This window comes from Mustela erminea, chromosome 9, assembly GCF_009829155.1.
Source record: "Mustela erminea isolate mMusErm1 chromosome 9, mMusErm1.Pri, whole genome shotgun sequence".
NCBI lineage: Eukaryota > Metazoa > Chordata > Mammalia > Carnivora > Mustelidae > Mustela > Mustela erminea.
The window spans coordinates 3,174,367-3,189,790 of NC_045622.1; the positions used below are offsets into that span (position 1 = coordinate 3,174,367).

The 15,424-nt window shown below is 41.9% G+C and overlaps 2 protein-coding genes across 13 annotated transcripts in view; one reads left to right on the forward strand and one right to left on the reverse strand.

Moving 5' to 3' along the window:
* Nucleotides 1-667: 667 nt before the first annotated feature.
* On the reverse strand, nt 668-2,176 carry LOC116598711 (translation initiation factor IF-2-like). Its single transcript, XM_032357946.1, has 2 exons — nt 1,429-2,176; nt 668-926 (listed from the first exon to the last, which is right to left on the reverse strand). The coding sequence occupies exons 1-2, from the start codon at nt 2,174-2,176 to the stop codon at nt 769-771; spliced, it is 906 nt and encodes a 301-aa protein (XP_032213837.1). The 3' UTR covers nt 668-768.
* Nucleotides 1,313-15,424, forward strand: part of GRIA4 (glutamate ionotropic receptor AMPA type subunit 4) — a 381,150-nt gene continuing 367,038 nt past the window's right edge. For 9 of the 12 annotated variants that reach the window (XM_032357836.1, XM_032357835.1, XM_032357841.1 and 6 more), the window contains exons 1-3: nt 1,729-1,837; nt 2,374-2,545; nt 3,751-3,909. In XM_032357836.1, coding sequence (XP_032213727.1) covers nt 2,458-2,545; nt 3,751-3,909 — 247 coding nt within the window. In that variant the 5' untranslated portion in view covers nt 1,729-1,837; nt 2,374-2,457. The other 3 variants (XM_032357837.1, XM_032357839.1, XM_032357838.1) reach the window with 3 other exon arrangements.

A 15,424-nucleotide genomic window follows, 5' to 3' on the forward strand; every position in this document is an offset into this window, starting at 1 on the left:
ATATTATCTACAGCCTTGGTTTTTGCACTGACAGAAAAGACAAAAAGAAAACCATTTCAACTCCCACTTGACTCCCAAGACCAAAGTCTTCTACACCGTAAAGACAAATGTACCATCCGTGTAATCCAGTTGCTCACAATTAGGTTGTGTTTTGTCAGAATGCTCTGGGGTGCAATGTCACACGAAGTGGGTAAGTACCAACAACCACAAAAAGATGTGACATTAAAAGCAAAACTCAGAACTTAAAAAGAAAACCCTCTGGAGAAACGCACTCTGAAGTTTTAGCAGGGATGATGAAATGTCATTTACAAATTACAAATACAGGTAACTGGTGATAGTTTGTATAAGGAGGCTTGAAGGGGTAAGGGTAGTGCGTATGTCAAAAACACGTCTAACCAGGTGGGGCCCTGGTAAGAATTCCACTTAACCTGAGCCAGTCTGCTCTTTTCCCAAATGTTGCACTGCGTGAACGTGGACACTTGCTATATTCTTTTGAAAATGTAATGGGAAACTCAACTTCAGTTTCCTTAACCTTCAAGGAGAATCTTTACCTGTAATGATTGCTCAGAAGCTTCATGAACTCATCTGACCCAGCTTTCCAGGCCCTCCAACGGTAGCATCCAACCAATAGCACCCAAAGAACTGTAGAGATTTAAACAAGCTTTCTCTCACCGTTTAATGCATTAGTGGATCGCATTTACTGTGGACAGCAGGAGACCTCAGGCCACAGAGAGGAAATCAGAAACCTGCCTTTCCCGGCTGCCACACTCACTCTCTGGGGGTTCGCACAGACTCCATCCATCTGCTGAAATGACCTCGCCACCGTGCCCCCGAAGGGACACCAGAGCCTGGACGCTTGCTAGGATAATCCGCGTTCTTCTTTCCAGTCCGCACAACCATGGACACCATCAAGGCAGCGCTGAAGTCTTCAGGGGGGTGAAACGGAGATGGGTGAATATTCCAGAGCCCCAGCTAAGAAAAGATGTGCCTGAAAAATACTCCCCTTTCCCGCAGACTCTTGTGCCCACTGCCCCAAGCACTGCTTGTTCTCCTTCGTCAAGCCCTGAACCGTGTCGGGTTATTCCCCGGAAGTGGGCCACAGCACAGAGGGAAAGTGTCCCCCAGAATGGGCTGCTAGAAAGAAAGGAGGCTTCAGTCGCTGTCGCCGCTTTGCACTCCACGCAGTTCTTACTCCTAGTCCTGCCTCATGCCTTTCAAACAACGTACTGGACCCCCCACTGCCCCCCACCCGCTGCCCCCCACCCCCGAGTTCTTATTTCTCAGGCTCTTCCCCATCCCGCTCATTACCCTCAACTTTGCTATTTAAATGAACTTTTCGGTCATCCCTCTTTTTCCAAGGATGTTACCCCTGCCCTGGGTCTCTTCCCCTGCCTTCCCTCCTCCAATTCTCTCCTCCTCGGTGCCGGCCTTTTAAACCTGCTGGGGCTGCCCTTTGCCTTCTAGTCTCCTCCTCTCCCTCTCCGGGCCCCTTCACCTCATCCATTCCTGTCTCAGGCTCTCCAGATTCCCGGGCTGTTTGCTGGTGAGAAATCTTTGCTGCAGCGAGGACCGGAGTCCCCCGCGCGCAGCCCAGTGGCAGAAGAGGGCGAGGCTGGGAGAAGGGCAAGGGCTGTCGGGGAGCGAGGCAGCCGGTCCTCCCCGCGAGCCTGCAAGAATGCGGCAGGGGGCCGGGGGCCTGGGGAGCCACTAACTCCCCGAGCCCCTGATCCGGGCTTGCGCACCCCGCCCGCGGGGCCGATTTCCTGCCCAGTGCGGCGGAGACGCCGAGGCGCCGGGAGAAGCGGAGAAAGGGGCGCTGGGGGTGCCCATCACCGGAGTAGGTCCCTCCGCGAGCTGGGGGAGAACAGAGGAGGGAGTGGGCGAGTGGTGAGCAGGGAAAGCCCGACTCCAGCCCGGCCGCGGAGCGTGGGGCGCGCGGGGAGCGCCGGCGGGGAGCAGCCGGCCGAGCTGGGGGCGAGGGGCGCGCGGAGGTAGCGCGGCGCTCGGGGAGGGGCGCGCGGGTGCGGGCGTGCGGGGCGGGTGCGGGCGCGCGTGCGGCGGCCGCGGCGCAGTGTCGGTGTGTGTGCGCGAAGGCGAGCCGCGGGCCGGGCGAGGGAGGCGAGGACAGGGCGCATGTCTCGTCCCGGCGAGCAGCCACTAGACGCACCACCACCATCTTCTGCATGTGCAACATTTGCAGCCGGACAGGAAACCGCTCTCAGGGCTATGGAGACTGCGGGAAAAAGCTGGCAGCTCGCGATGGATTGCTGAAGGGGAGCAGTCATAATCGCCAACCACCCACATCTCTCTCCTGTCCTTTTTTCTTTTCTTTTTTCTTTTTTTTTTTTTTCTTTTGGTTGTTTTTAATTTTAGCGCCATCGTCGTCAATGCCTCTCTGAACAGCCTTTCGCAAGAGTGTGAGAGAAAGAGCGCGCGCCAGGGAGAGGAGAAAAGAAGATGAGGATTATTTGCAGACAGATTGTCTTGTTGTTTTCTGGATTTTGGGGACTCGCCATGGGAGCCTTTCCGAGCAGCGTGCAGATAGGTAAGCTCTGCCCGGTGCGGTGTGCATGTGGGTGTCTGGGGCAGGTATCCGAAAGTGAGTTAAATGAGTTGCCGGGGAGCAATTCGGGGAGACCTTCGGCGGCTCCCTTTACCTCTGCCTCTCCCTTCCCGTCGCCCCTGTGCACAAGACTGCCTCTTCAGTTGGAATGTGCACACCCTGCCCACCCGTTCCTCCTCGCCTGTGCTCCCACTGCCACCTTCGGTTCAAGTCGCTTAAGTGGGGTTGGAATAAGTTGGAAACAAAACAAAACAAAAAACCTCCTTGGGGTTCGATAATATTGAATGTGCTATCTCTTCTCTTTCTTCTCCCTAGAGCATGAAGGGATGTCGAGTTTGTTGGGGGTTTAAAATTATTATTGTGTATTTTCAACACACTTCTTCCCCTGCTGAGCTTCTCCGCTTTCTGCTCATTCCAGAAAGACACTGTTCGGGCAAAAAGCATTTCCATCCGCAACCCCCTGTCTTTGCTCGCTGTTGGTTAACCGATTTCAAAGTTAGATCCCTTTTCCGTGAAACGTTCTCTCCTTTTATTTTGTTTTCCGTTTGAGTCTCTTGCTCCTGTTCCTCCCGCTGGACTCCGCGGCCAGCGACCCTACCCTTCAGTGGCTTTCCTTGCTGTTCTCCTCTCCTGTCTTTTTATGGGACGCAGCTATTGAATTTCTTCCAGCCAGGCTCAGCCTCAACACTGCATCATTTCTCGTGGACTGTGCAACAAAACGGGGCTAATTAGGCTGAGTCCGGGAACCGCAGGAAAACAAAGTTCATGTCTCCTCTCCCATTCCCCTCTGCCCTTCGTGTCACCACATCCCTTGATTTCTGCATTTTAATGTAAACCCTCTGTTCTGTTCATCTGCATGCCTCTTAGACAGAAATGCCCTCAGCTTGGCTGATGGGGCAGTGTGCTGGGAATCATGGGGAGGGCAAGAGGGAGGAAGGAAAACACACTCAATGGTCTCAGAGGTCATTGTGATCGTGACAAATTGGGACAGTAAAGCGCTGAGCTGTCCTAAAGACTAAAATACTAAGCATACACCTTAGGGACAAAAGGCGGTCCCAAGACGTGGCAGGGAGAGCTTCGTAATCCTGTGTGTTGCTGAATGCCGGTGGATTTGACAGTGCTGGGGGGGTAGGTATTGCATTTCCAAGAGGAAGCACCGAATATGCTTTTCCTGCTGTTTTTAATAGGTGGTCTCTTCATCCGAAACACAGACCAGGAATACACGGCTTTTCGATTAGCAATTTTCCTTCATAACACCAGCCCCAATGCGTCGGAAGCTCCTTTTAATTTGGTACCTCATGTGGACAACATTGAGACAGCCAACAGTTTTGCTGTGACAAATGCTTGTAAGTAAAACACAAGTTCTAGCTAAATTAGAAGAGAATTAAAATGAAGCAATAGAGTTCTTCCTCCTCCCCTTTATTATATTATTTTAAAAATGGTTTTTGAAAGAAATGCAAGGTTCCCACAGTTGACTGGTTCCAGAACAAGTCAGAGTTAAAAAAAAAAAAAAAGTGTGTGTGTGTGTGTGGTGTGTGTGTGTGTGTGTGTGTGTGTGTGTGTGAATGATTTAGTCTCGGGGATATTCAGCGGTCTTTCTCCCTTCTCTTCTTCCTTCCTTCCTTATTTATTTATTTATTTTCATTCTTGTCTGGATAATTCAAGTTGATTTCTCCTGCCACATTTCAGTGGTATTCCTGTTACCTGAATGTCAAGTTAGTGATAATTGAACTCCGTCTAGTTTTTTATTCTGTTCCTTTGTGTCTTCGTATTTACTTCTCCCTTGAGGAAGCCTGTGCCTTGCTTTTAAGGAAGAGACATGCTCTCCTGCCCTGGGGAGGGCGAAGGGAGCCTTGCTGAGAGCGAGGCAGAGGGGAGCGCTGGTGTGGAGGATAGACACTCGGGGTCGGTTGGCTGACGCTGCAGATGATCTGGTGATGTCACTGGAGGCTGCCCTGATCTTATATTCTGGGTTGTAAATGTCTCTTACTATCACGTAATGCATCTGTCCTGTGGCTAGAGCTCCATGAATCCTTACCTTGGTGCCAAATCATGTTAGTCCACAATCCACCTGAATCCAGGAACCAACCCAGCTTGCTCTCTCATCCCGCTCGGGGGACTGAGCCAGTGACCTCACCCCATGCTGTAATACAGAGACCGTGGCACCGTGTCCCTCACCAAAATACAGTCTAACTTAGCGTAAAAAAATATAATCAATGATATATTTACTCGAAACTCTCTAAAATATAATCAGTCAGTAGAGCATTCACATAGCATTTTCATTCTGAAAACACATTTCAAATATCTCCTCAACTTGACGTGCTAATTTACTACTGTTCAAAAATTTTTGTGTTAAGATAATGGCCCTAGATTATGTAAAATGTGTAAGGATAGATTCTGTATAAAATTTTGCATTACAGTAATACAACGTTTCATTTGATTTGTATTTTTGTGATACCAAATAGAGTCCATTTTGGTTTTAAAAGTCCTGTCAGCACAAGAAAGTGTACTGAATAAGTAAGTCATATAGAAAATAGAGGTTTTAAATATTTGGAGGATATCTGTTTCATTGATTTAATTATTTTAATTCATATTTATTTGTCATTAACTCGTCTAACAGATACCATGATTGTTTTCCCTAAATTTTTGGCACCCAACTCTTACTTGATTTTAGAACTTGGTTTCCTAAAGGAGGTCCAAGCATTTGACATTTTGTAAACTGCTGCAGTAATGTTACTTTGCAGAAATTCTATAGTTGCTCTGAACACAAATTAGGAAAGACCATTTGTTGTGTTTAGTGAGAAAAATCTACGTTATAGCAGGAGGGAATCACTGTTCAGCAGAAACATACATGAATTAGAGCTGTCTTTGGGATAGTTATTTTTGCAGATTTTATCAGATATTAGTTTTCTGTTTCAAGTTTTGAAAGGGATGTCACCATCCCTAAAACAAGTAGTTTTAGATATAAAGTATTCTGCTTAGTACCTGAATATATTTATTTTTTAAGTAGTTTTTTTTATCTCTCCTGAGAGTATATCAACAAAACATTACTAAGTTTAAAAATAACTCAGGATCCAAATATATGTGATGGTACTTCGTCAGCAGTAAACTACTATTTAAATATTAATCTTTATTACTAAATTTTGGAAAGACTTTCTTAAAAGTGGCACATATATTACTTTTATGTTATCTTGGTTTTACAAATTAAGTTCTTAAGTAGTCTAACGTTTATATTGCAGCTTCCATCTATAGAAACTATAGAACACTGATCTTTTCTTTCTCCATATCATTTGTTAATCTCCTTCAGGATAATGTGATTTTATTTATGTTTTGAAAATATTATATAAAGTGTTAGTGGTAAAGCACACATGGGAAATTGAGAAGAAGCTGCACACAAATGAAAAAGTAGAAGATATAAAAATAAAAATAAGTTATTCTTTAACATGTTGGGATTGAGAAAGTTGAAACTAGGTAAACTTTGAGACTACTGATTTTGAATCCAGGCGTAGTACAATGTTAACGATATCATATTTTTCCATAATCACAAGTAATTAATTTTATGTATGCTTAAAATATTAAAAAAACATAAATTGTAAATGAGGAAAAAACATTTTCTAGTGAAGAAAAGGACTTTTTTATTATTAGTTTTTTTTTTTTAACAAATGAGTGTGCCAAATGTCCTCAAGGCAAATCTAAGTAGAACTTGGGGGAAAAAATTCCTTGACGCAAGAGAGTGTGGGTCAAGGGATTGGTGTTTGTTAAGTGTATTGACTGGGAGCATATACATGTACCATTTTCCAGTCTGATTAAAGGTGAAATGTAAGCACTAAGTATGAGGCAGACTCATCTATCAAGCTCTCTGCCTTTGGGTACAAAAGGATAAAAATAGTATTCTGGAGAATTAACATGGAACTCATTCCTCAAAGTGATACAGACTGGATTTTTAAATTTTTCATGTTAGATTAAATATAAAGATATAATATATGACTGGCTGGATTTACTTTAATTGTGATTGACCTGCAGTGGGTTCTTGTCAAACTGTGGGATCCGGTCTGTCTGTGAATAAGGGCCATTAAAAGGCTATGTATACTCACAAGACAGAAAAGCAGATTAAAGAAGGAAGAGTGTTGGTCATCTGCTAGACAGATATAATTTTCTGCTGCTGCTTCTACCTCAGAATTAATTTAGCACTCTAAGAATACTTCGGACAATCTGAATATTCTGTGTTCACTTTGCATACTATATAAGTCTAGACCTGATTACCTCGAACGTACCACTTTGGGTATAAATCACAACTTCCTGAGGGAGGACAAATAATTTTGGCTTATGTTTTATTTTGTCTTTAATAATATTTGATAATAATTAATATTAATCATTAATTAATATTAATACTGCTTTCCTTTTAAACTGTTCACATCATTGGAAAGTCACATGGCTCAATATAAAACTTTTTAAGAAATATAACAATAACAATATAAAATATATTTTATATTATATATAAAATAACAATATAAAATTTATAAGAAATACAGATAATATAAAATTATGACCTATTACAATAACAATAAATAATAGGTGTAATAAATAGCCCAAGTATTCAAATCTCACTATCATTTTGTCCTCTGGATCACTAATTCTGTCTTCTGCCTCAGTTACCCTAGCTGCTAGAGAATTTAGATTAGATTGGAACTCATTGAGAGCATTTTTAACATCTTCACTGGTGGCTTTCACTTCTGCCCTAATCGATTCCATTTTGTCATTCAAATTTCAAAATGTAATTAAAAGTATACCTTCCTTTGTTGTGGTTCATCTGAAGTATAAGGTATAGCAAAATGGATATTTGATAAATAAATTCAATATGGCAGTGCTCTTTAAGAAAGTGCCATACAGTTGACCCAAATTAGCTATCCTTACAAACAGACATGCTATTTAAATTGGATATGTCCTTTGCAAAACACTTGAGACAATCTCAAAGCATGTTGTTTTCTTGTATTTTCTGTAGTTAATGAATGGAAGTATTTTGTTTTGGAGGATGTTGTATATTATATCCGACCATAAGCAATAACCAAAACACTAAAGTAGTCTATCACCAAATGTTTTCAAAGATAAAAATATTGGCGCCATAACAATTATTAGTTTAGTCCACTTACATCAGAAATCCTTCCTTCGGTAAGACAGTACCTTTGCAATGTAATCCACAAATATTCAGTTTCTGAAATGATTCGTAAGTTTCAGATGGGCAATAGGAAATGCATAATAAAACAGATCAAGTACTGTATTATAACTTCGGTGAAATAATAAAAGAATCTTATGACATATTTTTCAACTTTTTTAACTTGGAAGAACCATTCGGTTAATACTTTTTTTTTTTTTTTTTTTTTTTTGGGATTTTACAGAACAGGGATTTTTTTTTTTTTTTTTTTTATTTCCAGCATAACAGTATTCATTATTTTTGCACCACACCCCGTGCTCCATGCAATCCGTGCCCTCTATAATACCCACCACCTGGTACCCCAACCTCCCACCCCCCGTCCCTTCAAAACCCTCAGATTGTTTTTCAGAGTCCATAGTCTCTCATGGTTCACCTCCCCTTCCAATTTCCCCCAACTCCCTTCTCCACTCTAAGTCCCCATGTCCTCCATGCTATTTGTTATGCTACACAAATAAGTGAAACCATATGATAATTGACTCTCTCTGCTTGACTTATTTCACTCAGCATAATCTCTTCCAGTCCCGTCCATGTTGCTACAAAAGTTGGGTATTCATCCTTTCTGATGGAGGCATAATACTCTATCCCCAGGGGTACAGGTCTGTGAATCACCAGGTTTACACACTTCACAGCACTCACCAAAGAATACTTTTTTTTTTAAATGATGTTTTAATCTTACTCTTCTTTCTCTGTCTAAAGTCTATCTATTTAGCAGTTTAAAAAATAGTGGATTTGAAAGTTGTAACAATCCCAAATAGAATGGGTATTACACCCTCATCATGTTGAAAGTTATTCTTTTTAGAGTTAAATAATAGTTCTGTTTGTGGCCAGTTTCTTAGTCAGCTCTAAATATCCAGGATGAGTGCTACTTGTAAAGGTAGGTTGGTCTGTAAAATATACGTGTTCAGTTAATCTAAATATATTGAAAATGGGACACTATATCTAGTAGGCTCTACAGGCATTTCCACTTATGCATAGGTACTTGATAAAAATTTATTGAATATGAGTGATACTTTCTCTTCACTCTAATTCAACAGCGTTTAAATAATTGTACAGTTTTCCATTTGAGGGGCATGAAGCCCTGAAAAGACATTCTAAGAGTTTACATTGGGCTGATAAAATAATCTTAAACATGCTAAAAGTAAAATTCTGCTAGTTTGACTTGCAGAGTTGTTGACAGAGAATATAATTATTAAATACTGTTTGACTTTGGATTATTTCTTATGGAAATGAATGATGTGAACTTACATGACTGTCTTTAAGTTTTTTTATTTTGAATTGATAGCAAAATTCTATGTTGATTTTAAATAATTCTATGATGATCTTTCTTTCTTCCTCTTAATTTTCTATCATGAGATTATAGACAAAGATGAGTCATATTCCTATAGTTTGTCCCCTTCTTAAGGGATAAGAAAGTACATAATTTGCATTGCTGTATTTCAAAATTTTCACAGGATTAAGCTTTCATAAAATTATTAGAAAAAATCCATAAACTTTATTTCAACCAGATTATTCCAAGTGCTGTTTATTTCCTGAAGAGGAAATTTTTTTATTTTGTGGCATTAGGAGATACTGAGAGGTCTTATTTACAGAATTTTATTATTGTTCAGGAATTTAAAATGAAGAATAAATACAGCATACCTTACATTTTATGATGACACATAGTTTTTAAACTGCTTTCATATATATGATTTTATTTGACCTCAAACTAGTATGAGAAGGAGACACTCTGAGAAGTGTATTGCGAATAAAGAGTATACATCATTATTTTGGTAGTTAAGCTAGCTTTAGCTCAAAGGAGTCACTTGACTTGGCAAAGACCAGGCAGCTAATAAGTTGCAAGCCACGGTTTGAACTTTGGTCTTCTAACTATTATCCTAAGTCTTTTACAAGGATTCTGGTGGTGTGAAAAATACATCTATTTTGAGATTATTAAGAAAGTGAAAAGAGGGTCGCCTGGGTGGCTCAATGGGTTAAGCCTCACCCTTCGGCTCAGGTCGTGATCTCAGGGTCCTGGGATCGAGCCCCGCATCAGGCTCTCTGTTCAGCGGGGAACTGCTTCCTCCTCTCTCTCTCTGCCTGCCTCTCTGCCTACTTGTGATCTCTCTCTCTGTCAAATAAATAAAAAAAAAATCTTTAAAAAAAAAAAAAAGAAAGAAAGTGAAAAGAATCACCATTTATCTTTTTCTCTAATTTACTTGCACTGTTTTGAAGAAAATAGGGCAAGACACTTCTGGGCAATTTATTCATTAATCATATGACAGTGAGTGATACAGCAAAGGCTGAAGTCATATTATGTAATGAATTTTTCCATCCATTCACTAGATTAGATAATGAATGTAACTATGTATTCATTAGACCTGTTTATCAAGGGCAAGTGCATTTAAGACCCTGTGCTAGGAGCAAGGGTAGGAGAGCCTGTAGGGACAGTTGCTGCCCTCAAGGAGCTGATAGCCCAGTGGAAAAGACAGACGAGTCCGTTAGTCCAGTGGCAATGAGGCAAAGTGCCCGGACAGAGGAACAGAGAGCTGGGACAGAGATGGCCGTGGGAACAGTGCCAGACGTGGCCTGGCATCCCAGGTGAGGTGTCCGCGGATCTGGCTGTTAAAGCTCTTGTTGAGTCATTTGAGAAGGAAGAAGGAAGGGGAGGCCAGCCGGCTGGGAGCAGCACGGGATGCGGCCCTAAGGTGTGGGAGAGCCAGGTGTATTTGAGCCCCTGAAGAGGGTTCGGTCTGGCTGGCTCTAGCACCCAGTGCGAGGGGAAGGGGAGAAGGAGAGGGGACGGGCTGTGGTCCCACGGAGGACCTTGTTGCTGCTGGAAGGGGGCCCATCAGTGACATAAAACACAACAGTGACATACAGGATCAGATTTATGTTTTACAAAGAATGGGCTGGTTGTGGGAAGGAGAATGAATTGGAAAGGGACGACGCAGCAGGAAAAGGCAAGTCAGTGGAATCTTGAAGTCATACAGTTTAGTATGGTACATGCTTGAAGAAAAGTAGACTCCCTGAGGAGGGAGAAAAGATCCAAGAATACAGAACTGTTGACAGAACTTAGTGATGGGTTGGGGACACCTGGGGGCTCAGTTGGTTAAACGTCTTTGTTCGGCTCAGGTCATGATCCCAGGGTCCTGGAATCTAGCCCCACAGGGGCGCCCTGCTCAGCAGGGAGCCTGCTTCTCCCTCTCCCTCTGCTGCTCCCACTGCTTGTTCACTCTCTCTCTCTCTCTGACAAGGAATAAAATCTTAAAAAAAAAAAAAAAAAAGAATTAACTGATGGGTTGGTATCTTTATGGGTGAGGAGAAAGGAAGTGTGGTAAGAATTCAAGATGAGTTCTCTGATCTCTAACTTGGGGAGATGACTCGGGGCTGTATCTGTTGACTGTTCCCCGCAGGAGGGGAAGCAGCTTGGAAAGCAGGAGGTGAGCTTGTCAGAAGTACGGACGTGACGGGTGACGAGACACTGAGCGGAGCTCTGCCCGCCTCTGCCGTAGACAGCGGGGCGGGTGCGTGTGCAGCTGCGGGGCTCAGTGGGAATGGAAGACGGGCATTTGGGGGTGCCTGCAGCCGTGGAGGTGGCGAGACCACCCAGGAGAGCAAGAAGAGTAAAAATGCTGAGTGCAAAGTCCTAGGAAGTACCTTTACTTCGAGGGGCAGCAAAAGAGAGGAGACTGAAGGACGAGGGGTCAGGAAGTTCTGAGGAAAATGAGACAAGAGCAATTTCACAGGCGTCAAGAGGTGAGAAAGCATTTCCAGTAAATAGTGAAAAGCCTTGTCAAAGCCTGCAAAATTTAAATAACGAATTGCGAGGATACTTGATCTTTAACATCAGGCTTCTTTTCTCTTTACAGTGGTCTTTTGACCAGATTTTTTTGAAAAAGCAGCCTTTATTAATTCCATGTAGATTCCATTAATAATACTCTTCTGTATGTAGGGGTCTAGCGTATTCCCCTGTTTTTCTTAGAGGTGGGGAGATAGTCTTCTCCGGGCTTCTGAACCAGATGGGCTTGAATTTGCAGTCTGATAGTGGGGAAGGTACTTAACACTTCTGAGCCTCAGTTTCTAAATCTGTAGGGAAATAACATGTACGGATGTGAATTTTATGAATATTAGAAAAGTGTTCGGGAGATAGAATGCAGTTAGAACACAATTTAGTTGTGTTAACATTTTCTGTGATAGGAGCATTTATCTCTGAGCTGATCTAACTTTGGAAGAGTTACATTTTCTGTTTATATTTTGAGAAAGCAACGCATGTGTTGAATACCTATATTTTGTAGTTATTTCATAAGAATATTTTTTACCTCTCATTGAATTGCTAGTTTTAATTTATGTACACAAATAGAAATTCCTATTTTTCAAAAGTATTTTCACGTCCTAAGAGAGGGTGTCTTTATCTGGAGTCTGTGGGTGATTCAGAGAGAGGATTTATTCATGGATGTATTAAAGAGGTTGATAATTAATTAACTAAACACAAAAATTAATTAAGCACAAAAATGTTGTGTTCTTAAGCAGTGTGTGTGTGTGTGTGTGTGTGTGTGTCTAAACTTTTGGAAGGCTTCTCAGTAAATCCCAGTCACAAAAAAAGGCCCAGGACCACAGCCTACATGTAAATTAGAAATAAACAGTACTTCATTCCCTACTTTATCATTTTAGAAGCCAGTTGGATTATATCCTTGAAACTAACCAGGAATCTTTTCATAAAATCCATCTCCATTAGCTTCTCTCTTGACATAGAAAATAATCAGTGCGTCCTGGCTGGAAACATGCTTGGCTTGGTCCTCTGCCTCTCAGATTGTCCTCCTATTATTTTTATTCCTTCTCTTACTCTCCAAGGTTCTACGCATTCCGTATCAGTTCCTATTTTTGTCATGATTTATCTTTTCCCCCACTATCCCCACTCCTGGAACACTGTGTTCTTGAAGGTCAGCACAGACCTACAGATGGGCAAGTCCAGTTGTTATTCCCCGGTCTTCCTTGTCCGTTGGTGGTTGGCAAGATCCAGCGTGGCTGCCGCCTAACTGGCTGTTGACGCTCCTTCCTTCTCTGGTGAGAGTCGTGACTGCAGGAGAGGCGGATGGTGTGCCGGACCCTCCTGGGATTTACCTCAAGCCTAACACAACTCTGAGAAGCCGGCGTTATTGTGATTATCATCATCACTTTACATGCAGAGAGAGAAAAGGTCTGTAGTTAGGGAGATTTGCCTGACGTGAAGGATCCGGGCCTTCAGTTAGTGAAGTCAGTTTTGCCTGCCATTCACACACAGCAGCTTGCGAGCATGGTGTCCCGGCCCACAGTGTGACAGCAGCCAGGCAGCTCTTTTTTTAAATAGAAAGATGTTTTCCTCAAAGCTACCTCTTTCCTGGAACAACTGTGATTCACCCCCGCGGATCCGTGTTGCGTTTCACATTGGACATCTCAGATTCTTCTGTGCGATTTGCAGTGTGGCCCACAAACTAGAGAGGTCTCGTTCTATTGATGACGCCTCCATTCCTGTCCGCTGCCAGAGCCGAGTCCTGAATGCCACCCGGTGGACTCTGTTAAGTGTCGTGCAAACAGGATCGGTTCCTTCATCAGTTGGCCAACCTACCTATTTTATTTCTCTTTGTAGGAATCATATTTGATTTCAGAATAACCAGTTCAAAACATACTTTCCCAAGTACTTCACTGTAAGATTGGTTTAACTCTCAGGCATTTTCTTTCAGGCTTTCTCTGACTCATTTTGGGGTTCCAAAAATCACAGTGTTGACTGTGTTTTTAAAGAACATCAACCAAGTCAAAATTGCTCTGCCATCTTAGTGCCAGTACTTAGCCCTGACTTAATAAAACTACTAGGATCGCAAATAATGAGTTATCTTAGAAATAAATGGTAAGAAAGAAAATGTGACATTGAGTGCTTTCCTTGAATAATAGCCATGTTTCTCTAGATACAGGACAAAGTTTACAGTCAGCTATAGGTTGTATTGGCTTACCTTTGTTGCTTATATGCTTCTTCCAAAATTAGCAGGTTTTCACCAGTAACTTCAAATATATTATGCCCTTGTGTTCTTTCGATTTTCCCATTTTTGTCTTTTTTTGAACGAACATGTACTTGTAAAAATTTCAGATAACTCAGAAATCTTAAAAAGCCAAAGTATTTTGTAATCCTACCCCTTAGAGATAATCACAGTGCAGACCCAGGTAGGGAGACAAGAGTACTGAAAACATACGAAGCTAATGTATGTATATCTAAAGATAAAGGCATTTAAAAAAAATGGTAACATTCTGTGCTTGCATGTTATTAATGGTTTGTCTCTCATACCGTAACAAATCAGCATGTCAGAGCCATCTCATTTTCTTCTACTGCTACGTCATACGTCATCGTGCAATCACTATGATCAGCATACTCCGTACCCTCTGGATCAACATTTGTGTGGTTCCCGCATTTCTGATATGACAAACAAAACAGCAGAAGAACTGTTTATGTACCTGTGTGATCATTCCTATGGGACCAATTCCTGGTAATGAAATTTACTCTATTAAATAATGTGGGGTTTTGTTTTTAATAGATATTATCAATTTCTTCTCGTCAAAAACAAACTGTTACTTAAATTTACAACCACCAAAATGTGAGAATAATTCTTTCTCTATGACCTGTCAACACTAAGCCATTATGGCTCTTGAATCTTCACTTGTCCTGATGGGTAGAAATGATACCTAATTGCTCCTTTCATTTGCATGTTTCTTATTAATAGTGAGGCGGAGAATATTGTCTTCTATTTAGAAAATCTGTGTCCTTCTTTGGGGTTCTCCTCCTTTGCCAACATTTTCTTCTTCATCTGTGGGTGCACTTTATGTACTGCAAAAATTAACCCTTTGTTGTCCACGTTAAGGACTATTTTTCTACTGTGCCTTTGGCTTCCAGCTCCGTGTATGATGCCTTTTATCATATAGACATTTTAAACTTATATGTAGTCAGATCTCAGTTATTTTCTTTACAGCTTCTGGGTTTTTGGCTATACTTATAAAGGTATTCCTAATCTTAAAAGTATATACATATTGTCCCACATTTTTTCTGGTACTTTTAACTCTTTGGGGATTTTTTTTCTTATGTCTGTTAGGAACTTCCATTTATTTATTTTTGATACTATTTCTTTGACTGAGTTTTTGATACTATTTCTTTGACTGAGTTATTCTTTGACAGTTGCTTTGCGCAGATACATTTGTGCAAATCTCCTGCTCTTCCTGGACTGAATCTGAGCTTGGGCAGGAGGCCTGCGTTTTCTCTCTTTGCATGTTCTCCTGTTTGTTGTTCCTCACCTACCTTTCCTGTCCATCTCTGAGGGTCACACCACTAGCTTTGATATTTTTACCATCCTGCTTTCTTGCTCCTCTTACTTCCTACTTTTTTTCCCTTCAAGTGTGTCACTCACCATCTGACCGAAGGACATCACCATGTGTTACAAATATTCTCACCTTCTCTGTTTCTGTCCTGGCGTTCTACTGTAGTCGGTGGTCCTTTTCTCATGATTTCAGAATGATCCTCCTGCTTTGACTGTACTTCCCCCTGTCCACTCGATGTACTGGAGCCAGGGCAGCTCCTCTGAACTTCAGAGGCCGTCTCTTCCTTTCTTGAAGCTTCCAAAGGGTTTTATTCTCGTAGAGTAAGATTGTGA